Raw genomic sequence first — 24514 nt, 5'->3', positions numbered from 1 at the left:
CTCCACTGTCCTAGTGCCATAGAATACTGCTTCTGGTAGAGGAACAACATGCCATGGGCTGGAGCACCATGTGTGTGGTAGTAAAATGCGTTTTATCCATTATTGCATGGCAGTTAGAATTTGTGATTTCCAAAACATAATTATGTCTGGAGTTTCACGGAACTAAGGTGGGAACCCAGCTGTTCTGGTGATGCTGCAATCCTATGCATGTTTACTCAGAACTCAGTCTTAGTGCTCATTGTATACAGGACTTTAGCTTAAATAAAAGTAATTTCGTAGAAGAAGAAGAAGAAGAAGAAGAAGAAGAAGAAGAAGAGTTTGGATTTGATATCCCGCTTTATCACTACCCGAAGGAGTCTCAAAGCGGCTAACAATCTCCTTTCCCTTCCTCCCCCACAACAAACACTCTGTGAGGTGAGTGAGGCTGAGAGACTGAAAGAAGTGTGACTGGCCCAAGGTCACCCAGCGGCTGCATGTGGAGGAGCGGAGACGCGAACCCGGTTCCCCAGATTGCGAGTCTATCGCTCTTAACCACTACACCACACTGGCTCTCACTGTAGGACTTTATACTACATCACACTGTAGGACTTTATACAGACCCCTAGCTTAAAGAGCATCAAAAAGGGCCCAAAGTGGCCCTTGCATTTTATCTAATGAATCTGAAGAAATGCAAACACAATACCTTGGTTTGTAGTAAATTCACTGTGTCTAGCTTTTACAGATCTGACAAAATCAGCTGCAACAATCATTGGAGTGTAGCATAAATCACAGTCGTATTTCCGGACTAACGTTCTGAAAGGCAATCTGAAAAACACCGAAAGATCTGAGAAACAAATCGTACTTATTTTAATGAAAACACTTTTTGGGTAAACAAAACGTATGCCATTTTGGTGTTTTGTTCCGAACAACACTAAGTGCAACAAAATCACTTCTCATATAAAGGGAATGAATTTTTAAAATGGCTTTCAAATGCTCTTTTTCCATAAGTGGCCAAAAGGGGGGGGGGGGGAGCTAAGATAATGCCATTCTCAAACCGTGTATTGTGGAGTTAGCAGTTGTGTTTATATGTTCAAATGACTCAACAGGCTGAGGCACATTACGTTTCATTGTGTGGCAACTGGAACATTTATTTTATGTGATTTCTCAAAATATAAAAATTTAATTAGGCTATTCCTGGGCAAGTGTTCTGAGTACCTTCCAGCCCAGCCAGCTGAGCTGATAGCACAAAAGGAGCTAAGAGCGAGGCACCCATATATCATGCCTGGACTCAGCTCCAGCCAAAAACTATACAGTAGTACCTCAGGTTAAGAACTTAATTCGTTCTGGAGGTCCATTCTTAACCTGAAACCGTTCTTAACCTGAGGTACCACTTTAGGGAATGGGTCCTCCCGCTGCTGCCGCGCCGCCGCCACGTGCTTTCCATTCTCATCCTGAGGTAAAGTTCTCAACCTGAGGTACTACTTCCGGGTTAGCGGAGTCTGTAAACTGAAGTGTCTGTAACCCGAGGTACCACTGTAGTCCCTCCAGGTTAGCAACTGTCATAACAGGAACTGTATAGTCGTCCTTTGGTTCTCAAACTTAATCCCTTCTGAGTGTCCATTTGACTCCCGAAACCGTTCAAAAACAAGGCATGGCTTCTGATTGGCTGCAGGAGCTTTCTGCACTCAAGCGAAGCCACGTCGGACGTTTGGCTTCCGAAAAGCATTTGCAAACCGGAACACACACTTCTGGGTTTGCGACATTTGAGAGCCGATTTGTTCGGGATCCAAGCCGTTCAAGTACCAAGGTACCACTGTACTTCTAAGAAAGGGAGGCAACTATTTGACATCATTCTGATAACCAAGTTCAGCTGTCTTTCCTGCATTAGCTGCTGCCATATTAAAGGAAAGAGAGATTAGATGACCATTCAGTTTCATCTGTGCAGCACAGTTCTGATTAAAAAGTACATTCCCACCAGATTGTCAAAATTGGAAATATCCTGCAGGCAACTGCAAAATACTTAACACATATTTCTTTGTTGATAAAGTTCTAGAGGAGACTGTGAATCGGCCTCCATGTGTATAGAAGCCTCTAGAAATGTTTAGAAATTATCAATTTTGACAGTTGCTTCAGCCACTCTAGCAACCCATTGCTGCTGCTGTCACTGCTCACCTGCTTGAATTAGTTGCTGCAGTCCTTGGCATTCACATCAAAGTAGACCCATTGGCTCAAAGCCTTGATAAAATGTGATTAACAAAAAGAACGAAGTACTCACAGCTAAGTGAAAGCTAAAGCTCCTCTGCTGGCTAGCAAGACCGCTCTTATACCTCAATAACTGTTGCTATATTCCATTGCTGTACTGTGTACTTTGGGACTATGGACCGCAATAAAGCTGTGTGTGTACTCACAGCTAAGCTAATTTAAGTACAATTTTCTTGGATGGGATTGTTTATTACAGCCCACGAAAATATGGGAATAGGAAGCAATCTGAAAATGGCACTTACTTTGAATATCTAACCATAGGAGCACATATTTTCACAATAGTCTCAGAGTGAAACAAATCAACTGGATTTCTTAGCGGACATTGAAGGATTTCTCTGGACTGACTACTCACATAAAAATTATCGGGCCACATCTGCAAAACAAAAAACATAAGACAACTGAGAAAAAAGCAAACTCTTTTAATCTTGCTGAGCTTGCAGCATTATCCTATTAATTGCAAACAATTGGGTTTTTTTTAAAAAAATCCCCTTTGATCAATAGCTACAGTAACTTCAAGCTCAATAAAACACTTAAAACATATTTTACAGCTTCATAGCAGTGTCAAAATAAGCCAGGCTATATTCAGAAGGGATTTTGCCCAAATGAGCCCTCACCACAAAGCTGCTTTAAAAACAAAAAACAAAAACAAAAACTATTTGCATACATATCTGAAGTCGTTCCTCACCAAAAAATACCAAAACTGGCTAACAGAACTGACAACCTTACATCCTGATTCAACAGAGCTGCATGTTTCAACGGATTGGAGTCTCAATGGCTGAAATTTCAGAGGGCCTACTATGTTGGTCAGTTGCAGCAAAACCAAAGTACTTTAAAAAACTAATACATTTTATTTCACATAAACCTTCGCGTACTACAGACCAATTCAAGCACCACACACTCTTTTTATTCTGATGAAGGGCTCCACTCCTTGAAAGCTCATGCCAAAATAGCATTGGTTCGCCACACAGGGCCAGCTCAAGACAATTTTGGCAACTGAGGCAAACCACAAAATATTGCCCCCTCTCCTTGCCAGAGAAGAAGCGGTGAGTGAAGATCCACTCCAGGAACAAAGGGATGGGGGATAGAAAGGGTTCCTGGGATAAATCAGTCAGTAGAGCTTGAGACTCAATCTCAGGCTTGCGAGTTCGAGTCCCACGTTAGGCAATTGGACAAAAAAGATTCCTGCATCGCAGGCGGGTGGGACAAGATGATCACCACCACAACCCACCCATTGGTCTGGGTTTCCCTTCCAACTCTATGATTCTGTGATCTACATCAGGATCTGTTGCCCCCGTGGATTCTGCTGCCCGAGGAGGTTCTCCCACCTTGCCTCAGGGTGGGGCCGGCCCTAAGAAGCCACAATGCCCTTGTCAACTTGCTGAGGCTGCTTTTAATGGACGAGACTCTGAAATCACCACAAATTGTACGACTAGGTGCTGTGGGTTAAACCACAGAGCCTAGGGCTTGCCGATCAGAAGGTCAGTGGTTCAAATCCCCAAGACGGGGTGAGCTCCTGTTGCTCTGTCCCTGCTCCTGCCAACCTAGCAGTTCGAAAGCACATCAAAGTGCAAGTAGATAAATAAGTACCGCTCGGGCGGGAAGGTAAACGTGCGCTGCTCTGGTTCGCCAGAAGTGGCTTAGTCATGCTGGCCACATGACCCGGAAGCTGTACGCCGGCTCCCTCGGTCAATAAAGCGAGATGAGCGCCGCAACCCCAGAGCTGGTCACGACTGGACCTAATGGTCAGGGGTCCCTTTACTTTTACTTTTAGGAGCCTTTCAATAGCCCTAAACGTTCGTGGGGGTGGGTAAGAATGATGAGCAAACGCTTGCTCAAAACACAGCTTCTCCCCTCCAAATAACAGAAGAAACGTCCTGAGCAGCAAAGAAAGATGACGGAAAAAGAACCAGGACGTCAGCAGAGGCAAAAAAAGAAAAAGCCTGCGAGAGGCTCCTTTGGGGATGTGACGGCGGATTCTTCCCCGAGCCTCCAAGCCGTGGAAGAACACTACGGAACGCTACCTTGTCCCTTCTGACCCTTCCGCCCTTCCGTAGGGCCGGAGAGCAGCCGGTTTCAGCGGGAAGAGAAGGCGAGCGTCCTGAACGAAACGAGAGGGAGACTATAGAAACAAGAAAAGTAGAGAGGGAGCAAACAGCCTCGATTTCCGTTTTTTTTTTTTTTAAGGAGCTGCTCCTTTATTACCTCGACATTTTTTTCTCTCTCTCTCTTTTTGCATTGGGAGTTACCGCGGAAAGTTACCGATCGGGTTTAGGGCAGAGGTAGCGTTAAATATAACGAAGAAGCGAAGTCAAGTCAACACCGAAGTAGTATATACGTCTAGCCTTTGGTATATCTACGGGAGATCCCCAGTTAGAGCTTATGTGAGGCGTCTCAGCGGGGCCGGCCTTAGACTTACCAATATTGTAGAGTTACGCAAGGTCTGCGAATGCTGGGTTCCTTCGGAAGCCCGAGCAGCCCTCGTCTAAACGGGGCATCGTACGGCGGTGATAAGGCGGAGACGCGAGGCCGCGTCGCTTCGGGTCCCGTGGGCAAGGAGGGCGTAAAAGCATGTTGTTGATAAACTGTTCGGGTTAAAAAGCAAAAAAAATAATAATTGTGGAAATATCTGAATTCTGCACACAACGGGCCGCAGGGATTATTAGGCTGGAGTTTGGAGCGAGATTGAAGGGCGGCGACGCTGGGCTGGAAAAACCGAGCCATGCTCACGCGGTCCTCCTGCTCAAGAGTCGGACGGAGCTGCTACGGATGAAGCCTCCTTCGCTGAGACACAGCCACGGCAAGGATGCTCTGTTGACATCTGCAGGGCAATTTGTAGAAGGACTTAAGCCGCGTTTCCCTTAAGAAGCAACGGCCGTTGCCGCATTATTTTCACTTTCCAGTTCATTCATTTCATTTAAATACACTATAACTACAGCAGCTTGTCCAGCGGCGCATACTTTTCAAGTTTCGCATGCAGCACATGACCAAGGGAGCGCAAACATCCATGCTGCCTCTGCTGCAAACTTCTTGAAGGAGAAACCCAACCGCTACCCAGTCACAGTTTGCAGTAAAAATGCTTTTTTCCGTCGCTTTCTTTTCCCCAGATACATCTATTAAATTTCCACAAATTTCACATATACATTCCCATCCATAATAAGATCTTTCTCCTGTTTTGCCGACTTCCTGTCCCATTTGCCATGGTGTTTTCTCTCCCCCCTTTGCAGCACCCTATCTTTCCCCTCTCTTATTCCTTCCACTGCTCAGAGTTCAAATCCTGCACCGGATTCCGTTCCCTCGCTCCCTATATGGCACTGCCGATGGACATTCCCGCCCGAAGGAACCAGGAAGCGGCCCCTCCGGCGAACGGTTTCGCCTCTGCTTTCGCACCTCTACGTTCCCCGCCGCCTCCCGCGCTTCCGGTCCCGCCCATCCTGTGGCCCGGAGGCGACTTCCTGTCCCAGAGTACCTTACACCGAACCATGGACCACAATGGTGAGTTGGGGAGCGGGCGGGGGACCGGGCGGGCGAAGCGGGAGCCTCGCAGCTTCCCCGCCCGCCCGGCGGCGGCGTCCCGCTCCGTCTCCGCCCCGACGCGGAACCGGTAGCCGGAGGAGGGCGGCGGGGCCTCGAGGGCCGCGGCCTTGTTTCGAGCGGGAGGGCGGAGCGGTTAGAAACGCGAGGCCTGGCGCTGCCTGGGCCGCGGGGGGCCGTCAGACTGCGCTAGGCTGCCCGCTCCCCTCAGACGCGAAGGCTCGCGGCCCTCACTCCCAAGTAGGCCCCGCTCCCCTCAGAGGGGAAGGCTCGCGGCCCTCACTCCCAAGTAGGCCCCGCTCCCCTCAGCGGGGAAGGCTCGCGGCCCTTACTCCCAAGTAGGCCCATGTCGGGCCGCCGTCCTCCGACGGGGCGGGCGGGGGTGCTGCTGACCTGCCCGCTTCGCGTCTTCTTGACAAGCTTTGCGAGGCGCCGCCTTGGGCCGCCTCTGGAGGAAGCGGGGCTTTAAGGCTGCCTTTTGCTGGCCTCCTCCTAACTGGGGTGGCTCCCCTTTCGCTCTCTCTATAGCAGGGCAGGCGCCCCCCGAAGCTCCTTTCCTTCTTCCGCATAAAAAGCATCAAGGAAAGGGGCTTCCCCGCTGGCCCCAATGCCGGATTTAAGAATCAGCTACAGAAGTGATAGCTTAGGGGCCCCATTCTCTTTGCCCCCCCAAAAAAAAATTAAAGAAAAAACCCCCTGAATGTGCATTTCCAAAATATAAGATAAAAAGCAAATAAACTTTGTACAGCTTTCCAGCCCAAAGAAGCATCTAGCTGCCGTATGATTTATGCTTAATTACCTGTGTTTTGATAGCTTTTTCCGGGGACCGACCGTGCTTGCAAATACCGGACGCCTCTTTTCTTTGGAGCTTCTGCCGCAGGGTCACTCCCAAAGTCAGGCTTTCTCTCCGTGGGGAGGGAACGCTGTTTTGGGCATCTGTGGTCTCCTTCAACTCCGGAGACCCCTCCAACTCCACAGTGTGTCCTTTTAGATGCAGGAAGGCCTTCTCGACCTTTTGGGGGTTGTGAAGCCTAGCAAGCCCCCTCTTTCACCCCTTTGGTGAGTGCTCACCCCTCCGAGACGAGCATCCGAGAGCAATCATCGGCAAAGCGGAAGTCCTAAACTTTGATAAAATACATATTTTGTTGTGTGCAAATGGCTTAAGATACCTATTAGGTCCATAAGTTACCATATAGCATATATTCAACGCAAAAAACAGCGACAATTTGTTGTTGACAAAGGACAGCTGGACATATAAAGGGCCCCATTACCTTCAATAGCTTAGGGCCTCATCAAACCTAAATCCGGCCCTGGGTGGCCCGTTTTCTGTACGTGCAAATGGAAGTAGTAGCCCATCTCCCCACCATCACCACACTCCCCGCTACATGTGGGTCGAACGTGACTCTGAAAATAATGATAATAATTTATGGAGTTTATATACCTCCCAATACCCAGAGGTCTCAGGGTGGTTCACAGAAAATATCACAACATATATACAGTGGTGCCTCGCAAGACGAAATTAATTCGTTCCGCAAGTCTCTTCGTCTTGCGAGTTTTTCGTCTTGCGATGCACGGTTTCCCATAGGAATGCATTGAAAATCAATTAATGCGTTCCTAGGGAAACCGCCTTCAGACCAGGTCCGGGGACAGTCTGTCCCCGGACCTCTTCTGAAGGCTGGGGGGGGGATAAGGGCTTTTCTTCCCACCCCCAGCATTTTAAAAAACCCCGGGACAGCGGAGGACTTCTCCGCTGTCCAGGCAATCTTAAAATGCTGGCGGGCGGCATTTTAAAATCGCCCCGGGACAGCGGAGGACTTCTCCGCTGTCCGGGGCGATTTAAAAGCCCCTGGGAAGGCAGGCAGGGGGGACAAAGACTTTTGCCCCCCGCCAGCCTTCAGAAGGTGTTCCCGCCCCCCGCCCCGCTTCGGAGCACCGTTCCGAAGCCGGGCGGTGGGGGAAGGTGTTCCCACCCCCCCGCCCCGCTTCGGAGCACCGGGAGAAGCGATCTCCCCGCAGCCCCTTGCTTCAAAAGAGGTCCGGGGGCAGCGGGAAGCGCTTCCCGCTGCCCCCGGACCTCTTTTGAAGCAAGGGGCGGTGGGGAGAAGCGATCTCCCCGCAGCCCCTTGCTTCAAAAGAGGTCCGGGGGCAGCGGGAAGCGCTTCCCGCTGTCCCCGGACCTGGGGCTGCGGGGAGAAGATCGCTTCTCCCCGCCGCCCCTTGCTTCAAAAGAGAAGACCCGCTGTCCCCGGGGCAAGCTTCGTTTTGCGAAGCAAGCCCATAGGGAAATTCGTCTTGCGAGGCAACTCGAAAACGAAAAAACCTTTCGTTTTGCGAGTTTTTCGTCTCGCGAGGCGTTCGTCTTGCGGGGTACCACTGTAATCAGAATAAAAGCAACAACCCAATAAACAACACCCCCCCTCGAAAAGAGCCACATTTTAAAAGGATGTTAAATAGATCAACCAAAGGTTAGCAGGGGTTTTTTTGGGGGGGGGTGTTACTGGTTAAGGATTTTGTGGTGAAATGCCTGGTTGGAATTGCACAGCAGGGCAAACATGGCTTCCTCTGATTCCCCACCCCACCCCACCCCATGAGTTAGAAGTACTATCTAGAGTTGGTAGTACAGGAGTTTGGGAAGCAACAGCTTGAATCGGACAGGGGCAGCTTGCAAAAGTGTTCCTGTTGCTTAATGGGCTAAGCTTGCTTTTGTTGTTGTTGATTGAATCATGCTGCTTTAAAGCATAAATCATTCAACACGAATAGGAGTTATTAATGTCGCAGTTGTTGTAAAAGGGATTATTATGGTGACCGGAATGTAATGGAAATGAGTAAGATTTTGGAACACAGAAATAAAGCAAACCATCAAATCCAGCACACGGAGAGCCACTTTATCTAAATCGTATAATTTGGTATTTGAATGATTTGTATTAATAATTGTATTATAAATTGGTATTGTTGTAATTGAAAGCTAATAAAATTATTTTTAAAATTCTTGCTGCTTTAAAACAAAAAACACAAACAAAACAAGGCAAGGGTTAAGCAACTTTACTAGATAGAGAGTATTGATAGAAACTCCTTTTATCTCTCATGAAGTAAAATGTGTAAACATTGGTAGCTGTTGATCTACTGCAGCGTTTCTCCGGCTGCTTTTGGGCTACAATTCCCATCATCCCTGACCACTGGTCTTGCTACCTAGGGATGCTGGGAGTTGTAATCCAAAAACAGCTGGAGAATCAAGTTTGTGAAACACTTACCTGTTAGGTTGCTCATGCCCTTTTAAAGCCTGCATCTTCTCATAGGTCTACTGATTTTGTTTGCCATACTGGAATTTATTAAAAGCAGCTGAGGAGTCTGTGCTCCTCTATACGCTGCTGTACTACAACTCCTGTCATCCCTGACCATTAGTCATGCTGGCTGGGGACAAAGCTGAATCCATCACAGAGTTATAAGATGTATTTCAGAATATGTCACTGTCAGCTTATGTGTAAAGATGGGCTAGGACCAGGGAGACCCTGGTCAAATCCCCTTTTACCAATGAAGCACACTGAGTGACTCCTGGCCATTCTCTTTTACCTGTACCTAGCTCACACAGCTGTTGTGGGAATGTAGTAAAGGAGGGGACGGCCACCCAGAACTCCTGGGAGGAAGGGTAGAATAAATATGCAATAATAATAAAAAAATTCGGAACATTTGCTGTGGGCTTAAACTATGGATCAGTTCTAGTTTGAAGCACTTGCAGTGAAACATATCTGATATGGATTGGGATCTATTATAACAAAGGAACAAAATAATTATTTAGAAGCAGGTACAATTTAGATCCTGCCAACTTAGCAGTTCGAAAGCACGTCAAAGTTTTTAATAGAATTCAAAGTTTTAGATAGAATTATAGAGTCTCAGATGTGTAACCTTGGGTTGATTTCCAGTTACTTCATTATACAGCGAGAGAGATGAGAAATGCTAACCCTTCATTGAATTTTTCTGTATGTTTTGCTCTTTTTACTTGGAGCCAAATAATAACAATACTTGGTTGTAATTCTCACCCTACTTACCTAGGAGCAATCCCACTTGAATTAAGTAGGATTTACTTCTGAGCATACATGGCTAGAATTGTACTGTAAGTGGCCTAATTTGCAGGCAATTATTAGTTTCTTCAACACCTTTACATGTATATATAGTTTCTAGTATCAGAGTTTAGCTTTATTTTGTACATAGGACTGAATTAACAAACAGAATAGACTGCGTGTCTGATGAGATGATTCCTCATTATACACTCTAGATTTGAATAACTTTGGGCTTATTCACATTTACCTATTGCCCTTTGCTTTCTAGGCACAAGTCTGTGCTTTCTCAGTCTGTAGCCAAGCAATTATTTGTTTATTTTGCCCTGCCATCACCCCCAGGAAAACCCACTCTTTAACACTGAATTGGAGTATTTTGGATTTTCTGTGGATTGCTGTTTGCTCTGATGCAGCAGCAAAGAGCAGGTGTTCATGGAGAAAGTACTCAGACATAGAGCTTTAAAGTGTGGCCTAGAAATGGGGCACAAAAAGGAAGTCTGGATGAGCCTTCTGTTAGTTTGATTTGTGATGATGCGGTAACTGCTCCAAAGATTCTTCCTGTTTTCCTTGCTGTTGAAACCGCTGAGCTGCTTCCGAATTGAGTCTAGAGAGGTACAGGTGAAAAGTACAGGAAATCCTCTTTGAAAGTAAGATTACATCTTTCAGAGGGTGAAGAAGAGAAGCAGTCCTACTAATTTGCAGAGTTCTTTCAGCTAATGAAGCTGGAAAAATGAAAAGCGTCACTTCAGTTTTTATCAGTCATGTATTGTGCAAGAAAAGACTGGTCCCTTCCCAAGCAGTTCATAGTCTACAGCAGGCTTCCTCAACCTTGGCCCCCCCCCAGATGTTTTTGGCCTACAACTCCCATGATTCCTAACTAGCAGGACCAGTGGTCAGGGATGATGAGAATGGTAATCTCAAAAACAGCTGGAGGGCCGAGTTTGAGGAAGCCTGTTCTACAGCATGGCAGACAGCAAGGAGAGATGGGATAAGAGGCCAGAGTAACCAGGGAGGAATGCAGTCACATTTACTTCAACTTTATCTCATTTGGGAATTAGGACTAACCTGGCACCTTCCAGATCTTTTAGATTACAACTCCCCATTGGCCACAGCAAACATCTGACAGGGAACCAGGTTTGTTAAGCTAAAGGTGTCACAGAAAACTTGAGTTTTGAGGAGGAGATCTGACCTAACAACTTTGTTATGCTAACCTTTCTTAAAAGCAATGGTTTGCAAAATGCAGAGTTCTTCATGAGAGGATATTCAGAAATGGTTCTATTTACCTGTTTATATTCATTCATTTATTTGAATTTATAGCCATTAGGTCCAGTCGTGACCGACTGGGGTTGCGGCGCTCATCTCGCTTTACTGGCCGGGGGAGCCAGCGTACAGCTTCGGGGTCATGTGGCCAGCATGACTAAGCCGCTTCTGGCAAACCAGAGCAGCGCACGGAAACGCCGTTTACCTTCCCGCTGGAGCGGTACCTATTTATCTACTTGCACTTTGAAGTGCTTTTGAACTGCTAGGTTGGCAGGAGCTGGGACTGAGCAATGGAAGCTCACCCCGTTGCGGGGATTCGAACCACCGACTTTCTGATCGGCAAGTCCTAGGCTCTGTGGTTTAACCCACAGCGCCGTCATTTTACCTTTTACTATCCTTCACCAGATGGTTTCGCGGTAAGGTCCAAAAGTAGCTCCAAGTTAAAACAATTAGAAATAATATTAAAACATTATAAAACTACTCTCCCCCCCTTCAAAAATGTATGCTCGACATATAGAATCTGTGTGATAAAAATTATACTGTTATAAATAAAGTACATACTGAGATGGGAAGAGTCTTACAAAATTTTTGAAGTCTGCTTGTTTTATGATTGGCGCAGTAAGTCAAATAATGTTAATTGATTGAGTATTTGACTGTTGTCAAATACTCATTCAAGATATGCTGATGATGCTTCAATAATTGACTGTCTTATTTAACACAATTGCCTTTAAAGAAAGTGACATTTTCTTTTACAAGTTACTGTTCCTATTCCTTTATTTTGTTTTAATTTTCAGGCTTTAGGCTTGCACTGGTATTTCAGGATAAAAAAAAACAAGGAGAAATATTTGTTGAAGTTTTAAGGAAACCTTGTCTAATTTTTTTTAAAGCTATACAGTGGTGCCTCGCAAGACGAAATTAATTCGTTCCGCAAGTCTCTTCGTCTTGCGAGTTTTTCGTCTTGCGATGCACGGTTTCCCATAGGAATGCATTGAAAATCAATTAATGCGTTCCTAGGGAAACCGCCTTCAGACCAGGTCCGGGGACAGTCTGTCCCCGGACCTCTTCTGAAGGCTGGGGGGGGGGAGACAAGGGCTTTTCTTCCCACCCCCAGCATTTTAAAAAACCCCGGGACAGCGGAGGACAGCCCGGCGGCGGCGGGAGGAGGCGTTCCGGCCCCACCGCCCGGCTTCGTAGGAGGTCCGAGGACAGTGGGGAAGACGCGCTGCGCTTCCCCGCTGTCCCGGATATTTCCCTATGGGCTGTCGTCTTGCGAAGCAAGCCCATAGGGAAATTCGTCTTGCGAAGCGCCTCCAAAGCGGAAAACCCTTTCGTCTAGCGGGTTTTCCGTCTTGCGAGGCGTTCGTCTTGCGAGGTACCACTGTAATTCATAATAGTTGTCTTAAAAAGAAAATCTGCTAGTACAAGGCAAGGCACCCCATTTTGACCAATACCCTTATCAAGTGCAGTCCTCTTGCTATATCCCTTACTATTCTAGGTAGGGAGGGGTGGCGGTGATGGAAGACTGTATTGAATAGAAGGAATTGATGGAAATGATTTGCCCTGCTTTACAGAACTATTTCTGTTAGCATAATCCTGCCTTTGAATACTTCCCCTTGTTTTTGTAGTTAGCATTAAATCTGCCAATCATTAAAGGATATTTTCTGTTGTTCCAGTAAAGTTAGGTAAAGGTAAAGGGTCCCCTGACCATTAGGTCCAGTCGTGGCCGACTCTGGGGTTGCGGCGCTCATCTCACTTTATTGGCCGAGGAAGCTGGTGTACAGCTTCCGGGTCATGTGGCCAGCATGACTAAGCCGCTTCTGGAGAACCAGAGCAGCGCACCAAAACGCCGTTTACCTTCCCGCCAGAGCGGTACCTATTTATCTACTTGCACTTCGACGTGCTTTCAAACTGCTAGGTTGGCAGGAGCTGGGACCGAGCAACAGGAGCTCACCCCCTCGCGGGGATTCAAACTGCCGACCTTCTGATCGGCAAGTCCTAGGCTCTGTGGTTTAACCCACAGCGCCACCTGCGTCCCTTCCAGTAAAGTTAATGCTGTATAATTATTTGACCTTAAATTGACAGTATTTGAGCAAATCTTTTTTGATCAGTTATAAACCAGATGTTCACTGTTTCTCAGTCTTATGACATCTGGGCTTCCCCCCGCCTTCAGGGTGAGGTGTGGGATTGGGGAAATGGAATGGAATGCTTCAAACCTTTTTTTAAAAAGTAGAAAACTTCATTACAGGGTGGAGTTATAGTCTAGTCCTTGCCATTTTTAATATGTAGGGAGTTTTGTGTGTGTGAACTTTCAAACAGAATGTTTTCCCTTTGTAGTCTGAAGTAGTACACTCTCGGAATATGTTTGCCATGTGGTGAGTTTTGTCTAATTTGGGCCTTTTTTTGGCTATGCCACACTACAAATAAATGCTTTAGTTTGACTTAGCTATTGTGGTTGCTGTTGGCAAAAGGTAATCTATTAAAGCATGATTTTGTCACTTGCTATTGTAATCATTCCCACAGAAGCACCAGGTGAATACATTTTTTAGTACTATTAAACATAAATCCGTTCTTCAGGAGAGAGTCTAGTGTCAGAGAGAGCTGGTTAATAATAATTTTACATTGTTTTTATAGCCTGTTATTCTGTAGAAACTCCTTGAAAACTGCTCATCTGTGAATATTGGGTCAATTTGAAGGGGTAAAAATTCTTTTTAGCATTTGGATAAATCAGAACAGATACATATCTTCTTCTTTTTTACATAGACAATGATTTGCAAGGTACAAATAGTTCCGGATCATTGGGAGGTCTTGATGTTCGTCGACGCATCCCTATAAAGCTAATCTCTAAGCAAACAAACAAAGCTAAACCTACACCACCTCGTCCTGCGAGAAGTATGAATAGGTTGCCATCAAAGGCTGGTGAAGAAGGTAAGAGAGAAGCTGTATCATAATTCCAAAAGGCTTTACCAGCTTTTGCCATTTATAAAAGGTATTTCAGAATTGGCAGTTTGCAAAAGATAAGCTGAAGGGTCCATGGGGCAAAAGCAAGGTGGATTTGATTTAAATCACTAGTCAGTAAGACCTGATTTAAATCATTTTTTTACAGAAAGACTCTTTCTTGCTTGCATAATCTTACTATTTACAACCAGATGAAGGTTTCATTTTTGGAATAATAAATTTTCAGAGTAGTTTTTACAGTTATATCAAAAATTACTGTTTTGGTTGTACAATTAGAAATACATAGATTATTATGAAATTATCATGAAGGTTAACTATATTTGGACAACTTTTCTGCTGTACTTGATTGGAAGGAGAAAAATAATCATTTCCTTAATAACAGTTTAAACAATTCATTTAACTAAAACAATAACATTATAGCATATGCATCCATGTTTGTTAACTGATGTGGTTAAACAATTGAAAAAAAAACCTAGACTTGAGTTTTAGCACACATGAAAAACTTAAAACAAATCCTTATTTCCTGATGAATAGCCCTTGGACTGTAATGTAACTTACCATATTTTTTGCACCATAACACTCACCTTTTTCCTCCTAGAAAGTAAGGGGAAATGTCAATGCGTGTTATGGAGCAAATGCCTATGGGTGGCGGGGGGATCTGCTGCAGTCGTGAGCAGAGGATCCATGGTTCCCCTTCCTTTCCTCCTCCGTGGCTCGCTTTGAAACAGCAAAGTGGGAGAAGAGCCGCTGAGTGGGGAGGAGAGAGGGACAGAGAGCCTGCTTGCTTTAAAGGAGCAAAGCAGGAGAGGAGAGGAGCCTTCTCCTCTTATACCCCTCTTCTGCATTATTAACAGCATCCTTCTCCACCCACCCCATGCGTGTTCCTTGTCCCTTGAGTGCTTTTCCTTCCCTCCCCACTTAAAATGTGGTTACAAGGCATGGATCCACATGGATCCTCAGGATTTTTGCATTGGGCTACCCCAAACTCACCGTCAGATCACATGTCTGTGGCCACAGCATGAACCACAAAAATCATACATCCACTGTTTCATTTAGAATATTTTTTTCTTGTTTTCCTCCTCTGAAAACTATGTGCGTGTTATGGTCGGGTGCGTGTTATAGAGCGAAAAATACGGTAAATAGAAAACTATCTGTAGAAGGATTTTTCCTCCAAAAGCTTTTTATTGTAAAAATCCAATTTAAATTTTAAAAAAACGATTTTTTTCAAAAAAAAATCATTGATTTTTATCCACCCTGCTTGCTTGTCATTGTCCAATCTGTTGTGCCCTTCCCAACAAAAAGAACAACCTTCTGGATCAGACCAAAGGCCTGTCTAGTCCAGCATCCTGTTCTCACTGTGGCCAAACAGATGCCTTCGGGAAACCTGGGAGCAAAACACCAGCCCAAGAGCATCCTCTCTTCACGTGGTTCCCAGAAACTGGTGTTCAGAAGTATTCCTGCCTCCAATGGTGGAGTTGGAGCATGGCCAACATGGCTAGAGGCCATTGATAGTCCTCTTCTCCGTGAATTTGTCCAATGCTCTTTTAAAAGCCATTCACGTTGGTGGCCATCACAGCCTCCTGGGGGAACGAGAGCCATAGCTTGACTCTGTGCCGTGTGATGCACTTTCTTCTATCTGCCCTAAACCTTTCAGCATATGACAAAATGGCATTATGTGTCAGTGTGAGTGTAGCTAAAAACCCCCACCCACAACCAGTTACCAGCAAGGTTGATCTAAATTTTTGGTTTGTTCCTCCACAGAAGAATTTGACTACAACGAAGAAGAACGATATGAATGCAAAGGTGGTGATGTGTTTAGTAATCAAAGAAGATTTCACGGACACCTCTTCTGGGACTTCAAGGTTCAGTAATTGACTCCGTAGTTCCGAAATACATTCTGATTTAAAAATTATAAAGTCAAAATGTTGTTTTTAAACAGGGATTTATTTTTTAATACAGTGGTACCTTGGTTCTCAAACTTAATCCGTTCCGGAAGTCCATTCCAAAACCAAAGCATTCCAAAACCAAGGTGTGCTTTCCCATAGAAAGTAATGCAAAACGGATTAATCCGTTCCAGATTTTTAAAAACAATGCCTAAAACAGCCATTTAACGTGAATTTTGCTATCTAACGAGACCATTGATCCATAAAATGAAAGCAATAAACAATGTACTGCAGTCACACAATCAAATCAGTCAGTAGCTGAACTGGGTTTCACACAGTCACAAACACAAACAAAAAAAGCCGCAAAAACGAAAACCCAAAATAAATAGCAAAAACAGACAGACCTCAGCATAACACTCAAAACGGAAGTGTAACACTCAAAGCGGAGCATGTTCAGCTTCTGAAAAAAGTTCGCAAACCGGAACACTTACTTCCAGGTTTGCAGTGTTCAGGTTCCAAGTTGTTTGAGTACCAAGGCGTTTGAGAACCAAGGTATCACTGTACCGTATAGTGCCTAATCTGTTGCTATTACTTAATACAACTGAATAGAAATTTTAGTCCTGTTCACAAAAATTATGGGGGGGGGGGGGAGAAAGTGGGCTTCGTACCTTCCAGAAAAACGTACCCAGGATTTTTGTCGATTTCTATGCATTTAAAATATGCAAGTGTATTGTGATAATCAGCTGATGAAATACGATGCTTGCCGTTTTGACAGATAAATTTACTAGGAGAAAAGGATGATACTCCAGTCCATTTCTGTGACAAGTGTGGGCTGCCAATCAAAATGTATGGACGCATGGTAAGCAGAACCATATTGATCAACTCAACACAATCATAAAGCTATGTCATATGGATAGCTGTGTCTTCTCAATGCAGCTAACTTACAATATATGCTCATTTAACTTGTGTGAATTCAGTTTTACGTGCTTGGCAAAAATTTTAAAATATGCAAAGGGGCAGACAATTGGGTGGGGGGAGCAGGTAATCTTTGACAATCCCAGCCACCATTGAAGCCAGTGTGTTTGGACTATACGTGATTTTGGCTGTAGGCGCTATCCCTAGAATGTAATCACACTGTAAGTTGAGTCACCTGTCTGATGAGCTGTAAAATCACTCTTGCTTCTGTATCATGCAGAGCCCTATTCAATTAAATTTAATCTGGAGCGCATTGAAAGATAGCATGGAAAAAATATTTTGATGTTCTTTTTCAATAGTGTGTTTTCCAAAACGCTGACCTATATATGATTTCAGTTTGCTTTTTGTGTGTGAAAGCTCTTCCAGTTTAGCGAACTGAATGCAGACTTGTCATTGGTCTTGTTCGTCTCTTATTTTGTATTCCATTTGTATCCTGCTTTTCTTCCAAGGAGTTCAAGCTGGAATACATTATTCCTTCCCACTTTGTTTTATTCTCACAAGAACTGCAAGGTAGGTTAGGCTGAGAGATAGTGACTGGCCCAAGAGCACCTAGAGAGTATCATGGCTGAGTGGGGATTTGAACCCACATATCATGTTTTTGGATTGTAGTTTAGGTGTGGACAGTTTCCTCCAACCATAGAGTACCCAAGTTAATGGAAGTTTGTCATTAGCTTTGAAGAAGCTCAGATTGCTCTCAGAACTGGGTTGTTAAAATTAAATCCTAGTACTGGATATTGGATGTTTTAGTTTGCAACCCATTTGTACATGGAACAATCCAGATTCCTAACATTGTGGTTATGTATTTTAATTGGGAGGCACTTGCAGAACCAAAGAGTGTCCAGCAGATGGAAAGGGAAGCCTATATAATAAGGAAATGTATGAAATATAGCACCACTAGGTATCTAATTTCTCTGCAGCTTCGTGGACATTTTAAATGTAAGAATTTTATTTTCAGCAACATGCTTTGGAGTACAGTGGTGCCTCGCAAGACGAAAAACCTGCTAGACAAAAGGGTTTTCCGTTTTTCAATGCGCTTCGCAAGACGAATTTCCCTATGGGCTTGCTTCGCAAGACGAAAACGTCTTGCGAGTCTTGCGATTTTTTTCGCTCCCCCCCTTTTTCTAAGCCACTAATAGCCTTTTAGCCGCTAATCCGCTAAGCCTTTAATAGCCGCTAAACCGCTAATAGCGCTAACCCGCTAAGCCACTAATAGGGTTGCTTCGCAAGAGGAAAAAACCGCTAGACGAAGAGAATCGCGGAACGGATTATTTTCATCATGCGAGGCACCACTGTATTCTTGCTGTTATTTGCTTATTAGTGTGCAGAACATCTTACAGTCCTGGTAGCTGGGTAAGAATCTATTCTGAACAAAGCAAAGTATCCTATTTAAAAGTGAAGAGTTTGCAAAGCATTGATTTGCTCATGTGGTTTTCTTTCCTGGTTTTTTAGATACCCTGCAAGCATGTTTTCTGCTATGATTGTGCTATTTTGCATGAGAAAAAAGGTGACAAGATGTGCCCAGGGTAAGTTAAACTGACGAGTGTGTTTTTGTGGGTTGGGGAAATACACTGCTCCTTTTTTCTGGTGATCAGTTGTATGCGACTTTACTCCATGTGTTCCCTCACTAAGAGGTAACATGTAACTCAGCTCTTGACTGGGGATGAGAGGAAGGAAGATGCTGGTAAATTGGACAGGATCTGTAGTTACCCATGACAAAAGGGGTTGTATCCAGCAATTATATTAGACAGGCAACACAGTAGTCTGCAACAAGGTTAAGGGATTATTATTATTATTATTATTATTATTATTATTATTATTATTTATACCCCGCCCATCTGGCTGGGTTTGGTTCTAAACTTTACCTTGCAAAATTCAGTATGCTTTCTTTCTAATCTATCCCTGCCACAAATTTTAAATTGTTATTAATGGAGAAAGATTATGTTCAGAAAATTATTCCAAGGTATACATAAGCTATTATAATACGTGTGCTCAAGACATCGATTCCATAAATTATATTTTGTTGCATTGTGCAAAATATGAGCAGGCCAGGGCTGAACTGATACTACCCTTGCTGGTATCTTTCCCGGGAAAATTAGAGGCTCACTATGTCAGGTTCCTACTGGAAGACCGGACAAATGCTAGAACGTTAGCAGTGGCAAAGTTTTTATCGGTGGTTGCAAGAACAAATGAGCCCTATATTCTAAACAAAATGCTTGATTAACCTGGAGGTAGGCTGTATGAATTGTGTATTGATTTGTAATGATTTGTTGGGTCCCTGGACCGTAATAAAGATTGATTGATTGATTGATTGATTGATTGATTGATTAATATTATAATACGAAGCAGCTAATCTTGTCCCTCCCGTCCCCCATGATTGTTTGTTTATGAACTTGTACAACTCGTAGTAATGCCTGCAAACCGCTTTCTTGTTTCTCTCCCCCCCCCCCCCCGGATATAGCTGTAACGAATCCGTGCAGCGAATTGAGCAGTGTGTCCGGGGGTCTCTCTTCATGTGTAGCATTGTGCAAGGTTGCAAGAGAACCTATTTATCCCAGAGGGACTTGCAGGCTCACATCAACCACCGCCACATGAGAGCTGGCAAGCCAGTCGCGCGGCCCCCGCTGGAACCTGTGCACCCTCCGATCGCTCCTCCTCCTGCCGAAATCCCCGAGCGCTTCATCCTTCCTCCCGATAAGCACCACCTCAGCCACATCCCACCAAAGCAGCACATCCTGATGCCGCCCCCGCTGCAGCACGTCCCTCACGAGCATTACAACAAGCCTCACGAAGACATCCGGGCCTCCCCGGCGGAGATGTCCATGGCTCCCCCGCCCCCTCGCTCGGTCAGCCAGGACACCTTCCGCATCTCGACCAGGAAACACAGCAATCTGATCACGGTCCCCATCCAAGACGATTCGAATTCCGGCGCTCGGGAACCGCCGCCTCCGACCCCCACACCTGCTCACCACCACCCCGAGTACCAGGGCCAGCAAGTGGTGTCCCACCCCCACCATATCATGCCGCCCCAGCAGCATTACGCCCCTCCCCCTCCCCCGCCGCCGCCAATCAGCCACCCCATGCAACACCCTCCCCAGGCTGGAGGCACTCCTCACCTGGTGTATAGCCAAGCTCCGCCTCCGCCAATGACCTCCGCTCCTCCACCCATCACCCCTCCCCCCGGACACATCATTGCCCAGCTGCCACCATATATGAATCATCCTCCGCCGGGACCGCCCCCTCCTCAGCACGGCGGCCCGCCGGTCAATGTAAACGCTCCCCCTCCCCATCACTACAACCCGAACGCTTTGCCAAAGTTCAGTGAAGACCAAGGAACTCTCAGCCCTCCATTCACTCAGCCGGGGGGGATGAGTCCAGGCATGTGGCCGGCTCCACGGGGGCCGCCGCCGCCGCCGCGGATGCAAGGCCCGCCTTCTCAAGCTCAGCTTTCCGGACCACACCATCCTGATCAAGCCAGATACAGGCCATACTATCAATGATATTAATAGTAATTTGAACTAAGAAGTAAGACATAGGAAGGATAACTTTCTAAACAGCAGCCTTTTAATGGAGAGCGCTCTTTTTTTTCTGTTCTGCTTCATTTATTTGAAGAAATAAAAAAGTTTTAAAATGTGACTGTAAAACTCTGGGGACTTAATTCTTAAGGTAAATTTTTAAAACCTTGACCGTAGGATTCTTTGGCGACTGATATACTGTAGTGCTGTATGGCTCTGTAGTTGACAGTGACATTTTAACAGACGTTGTACCCATAGTCCGGTTGAAGTACCCCAGAAATGAACATTTGTAATATTTCCCAAACAACCGAACACTTACTGTACCACTTGAAGGTATTTTTGTTAAATCTGATGGTTAGTTTTATTTGTGATACGTTTCTTTTTTTTTGTCAACCTGTGTATAATTAAATTTAAAATATGGTCCAAAAAAGTTTGCTTTTTTGCATGAATTTTAAATGTTGGGGTGGAGTGGGGAGTAAGAAATAATGAATTTGGCGTTACTGTTTTTCATGCAAGCATGATGGCATTTTCACGTAGGAAATTTGTAGTCTTTTCGAAGTGTAAGGAAAAAATAACAGTTAAAACAGACCTTTCATTGCGTTAATATCTTTTGCTAAGCAGGCACAGACATTTTGAGTCTCATGAAGGTCTTAAAAATTTTCACTTTAAAACCTCAGACTTGTTAAATATTCCAAAACATCCCTTTATCAATTTTAGTGCTTCAGTTTTCAGGCGATAACATTGACCTTACAGCAATGACTTTACAGCCTAAGGTTTTCTGTTTATTTGAAACTCATAGTGCCAATGCCATTTATGGGTAATTCATTTTTAAGCCATGTTAGTGTTGGAATCACAAATTCACTTGTTACATGTTAAAGAAATCAAAAATTGGTTTTGCTTTATGGAGAATATTCCTTATGGACATTGTTGAAAGGTTTATAAACTAAGGGCCACTTCCTACGTTAAACTTTTAACATGCAGAATATTTCATATACTGCCCGAAATGTAAATTGCACGTTCAGAAAACTAGTGTTTTCCACTGTTTCGTTATAGAGGCAACTGTTAACTGCGATTGGCTATATTTGATGTGGTGGTAAATACGTTTAGCACCATGTAATACGCAACGTGGAAGCAGGTTTAGGCAGATAAATAACAGTGCTTAGGAACTGGAAGGCAGTTCTGCTGATAGGAGGAACACCACACTGTAAGGCTGTGTTGCTATATGCATTTTTTAGGGAGGGAGTGGGTTTTCTAAAAAAATAAACGGGAGTGTAAAGATGCCTAAGATTGTACTGCATGGCTGCAATCCTGTACATAGCTGGGAATACACCTTAGACTTGTGAATAGAAGTACAGGATTGCACCGTAAAGGACTTTCGGCTAATGATACAAAGAATTCTGGTAGACTGGAGATCTTTCACACTTCACACATTTACTTGGGGCATGTACAGAGAAAACAGGCAATCTGTCTACCGGTGTTATAAATCAGGAGATCTCCCATCTATTACGAAATTCCCCTGACCGTCTTCACAACGCTTAGTTGTTACTTAGGCACCAGCAGTGGTGTCTTTTGGGACTGAAGGCAAGGAAACCAGCAGTCAGTGGAGCCAGAGGCAATGGCAGGCAGAGGCCATGCTCCTCGCTGCTGAATTCTATAAGGGCAGCACCAAGCCTAAGCAAGAGGAAGCGGACGGGTGGTGTCACCCCTTGGACTGATTCTAAGTAAGAAAGTGAGTAGCTGAGGCCAGGCTGATGCAGAGGAGACACCACCCCATTCACACTCGTCGACCAGCCTCCGTTGGGTACCAGCACCTGTGATTCAAGAGTAATCGGGATTTTAGCTGCGTTTGAAGCCGTACAACAAACTTGTCGGAAGAGAGCCTTGTTGGCTGTTCACTGCAGTTGGTGCCAATTCATCACCCAACTTTTTATGAATGGGAGGGATTTGTGGTGGAAAAAGAGGAGAGAGCCTGCTTTGATTTCTTAACTGCAGTTAAGCGGTTGTTCTATTTATGTTTCCACTGACCTCTTAATAGCGTGTGGGCTCAGTTGCCATATAACAGGCATAGGCAACCTCAGCCCTCCAGATGTTTTGAGACTACAACTCCCATCATCCCTGACCACTGGTCCTGTTAGCTAGGGATGATGGGAATTGTAGTCCCAAAACATCTGGGGGGCCGAGTTTGCCTATGCCTGCCATATACCATGTACTCCAGTGGTTTGCATTACTCAACTGGATGGGGATCTGAAATTCATGTTGGCGTGTAGATAATGACACTTGCCTATTCCAGTTTTGTGGTGTAGGTTTTTTACGGTAGCTGTAAATATTTAATACTGTGTTCTGCTTTTTCCATTCGTAATTTCAGGTGGTTGTTCTCTTTTAATGATAATAATCTCTGTAAAGCTATAATTTTTGGGTAACTTTCATAACTGCATCTGTCACTTTTCTAATCATCCATCGTGATTCAGAGGTAGTTGGGCGCACCATAATATTGTCACAAGTTTCCATAGCCATGTTTGTTGGCTGTAGCAGCAGCAAGATTGCTGTGACACTTGAAAAGACTGGTGTTTTTATTATGGCACAAGCTGTTTCGGGCTAGACTCTAGTTCATAAATGCATATGGTATAATAGGTGTATGAGTTTTTTAAAATGCCACAAGATCATTTATTGTTTATGGTGTGTGGAATGAATTGTGACCCTGAATGGAGATACATACCATATTTTTCTGTGAATAAGGCCATGCTTTTTGGTATAAAAAAGGGCAAAAATTGGGTGTCGTCTTATACACAGATAGGGAATACAGAGCGGGCATGTGTGATTAATGGCAGCAGCAAGCAGGAGATTGGCAGTGGTGATTGGGCGAGTGATTGGTGGCTGCGGCAAAGCCTGCTGGTGATTGGCTGCGGCAATTGGGCAGGCTATTGGTGGCTGCGATTGGCTGTGACAATTGGGCGGGTGGGCTGTTGGTAGCGGCTAGCGGGCAGACAATTGGTAGCTGTGGCGAGGTGTGCAGTCGGCAGGGGCGGGCGGGTGAGTGATTGGCAGAAGTGACCTCCCCCAACCCCCAAAATTTCTTAATTATGGGTTAAAAAAAAATAGGGGTCGTCTTATACACGGAAAAATACTCTCATCCGAATAATAACACATAAAACTAGCAAATTCAGTGGTGCTCAGATTACGAAAATGCACATCTGCTTTTGGCTTGCATGTGTTTGACGGTTTTGCCCTTCCCTCAATTACAATAATGTGGGGCAGAGGGGAATGCTTGCTAATGGGTATGATGTTTAAACCCTTATTCTCTTTCCGTTTAAATCCTTACTCACTTTCAGATTCTTTTTTAAACCTTTGTGCTGATGTGTTTCGATGAAGTTTCTGAGGATAGAAAGATGCAGAGAGAGCTGAGTTTGGGACTCCGCAAGCTCTGGAAAGTGCCTTTTGCAGGGGACTCTTTCTGATGATACTATCCATGTGTATGTCTACTGTCAGAAACAGTAGGCCTCTGAATGTGTGTTGCTGCGACTCACAAGCTGGGAGAGTGCTGTTGTGCTCAGGGCCTGCATTTAGCCTTTGCTTAGGCATCTGGTAAGGTAAAGGATAAAGGGACCCCTGACCATTAGGTCCAGTCGCGGCCGGCTCTGGGGTTGCGGCACTCATCTCACTTTATTGGCCGAGGGAGCCGGCGTACAGCTTCCAGGTCATGTGGCCAGCATGACTAAGCCGCTTCTGGCGAACCAAAGCAGCGCGTGGAAATGCCGTTTACCTTCCCGCCAGAGCGGTACCTATTTATCTACTTGCACTTTGACGTGCTTTGGAACTGCTAGGTTGGCAGGAGCAGGGACCGAGCAACGGGAGCTCACCCCGTCGCAGGGATTCGAACCGCGACCTTCTGATAGGCAAGTCCTAAACTCTGTAGTTTAACCCACAGCACCACCCGCGTCCCAGGCATCTGGTTGGCTACCATGAAAGCAGATGCCGGGGAAGATTGGTCCAATCCAAAAACCTCTTACGTTCTTTAAGGTTTTATGTGGGTTTGGCTGTTGGTAGGAGAGCTACTCTCTGCCTCCACCTAGGCTCCACCATTCCAAAGCCCAATAAGACCCCA

The 24514-nt window shown here is 45.0% G+C and overlaps 2 protein-coding genes across 9 annotated transcripts in view; one reads left to right on the top strand and one right to left on the bottom strand.

The window, feature by feature from the left end:
* The window catches only part of DUS4L (dihydrouridine synthase 4 like), a 72136-nt gene that overhangs the window by 7386 nt on the left and 40236 nt on the right, over positions 1 to 24514 (bottom strand). The window contains exons 1-3 of one of the 7 annotated variants that reach the window (XM_081211818.1): positions 6105 to 6258; positions 2484 to 2614; positions 683 to 804 (exon numbers count right to left, since the gene is read on the bottom strand). In XM_081211818.1, coding sequence (XP_081067944.1) covers positions 683 to 804; positions 2484 to 2614 — 253 coding nt within the window. In that variant the 5' untranslated portion in view covers positions 6105 to 6258. Of the gene's footprint in view, positions 1 to 682; positions 805 to 1725; positions 1871 to 2483; positions 2617 to 4006; positions 4143 to 4262; positions 4415 to 4657; positions 4840 to 6006; positions 6038 to 6104; positions 6259 to 24514 lie in introns of those variants that run through there. The other 6 variants (XM_081211820.1, XM_081211817.1, XM_081211815.1 and 3 more) reach the window with 6 other exon arrangements.
* Positions 5544 to 20842, top strand: CBLL1 (Cbl proto-oncogene like 1). 2 transcript variants are annotated; one of them, XM_081211663.1, is made up of 6 exons: positions 5544 to 5733; positions 13848 to 14012; positions 15807 to 15904; positions 16701 to 16784; positions 18350 to 18423; positions 19359 to 20842. In XM_081211663.1, the coding sequence occupies exons 1-6, from the start codon at positions 5547 to 5549 to the stop codon at positions 20395 to 20397; spliced, it is 1647 nt and encodes a 548-aa protein (XP_081067789.1). In that variant the 5' UTR covers positions 5544 to 5546; the 3' UTR covers positions 20398 to 20842. The 2 variants fall into 2 exon arrangements, with proteins under 2 accessions (XP_081067789.1, XP_081067788.1); XM_081211662.1 differs by having other exon boundaries at positions 15804 to 15904.

The sequence above is a fragment of the Podarcis bocagei genome, assembly GCF_964188305.1.
Source record: "Podarcis bocagei genome assembly, chromosome: 10".
NCBI lineage: Eukaryota > Metazoa > Chordata > Lepidosauria > Squamata > Lacertidae > Podarcis > Podarcis bocagei.
This window is presented reverse-complemented; position numbering and strand designations above follow the sequence as displayed.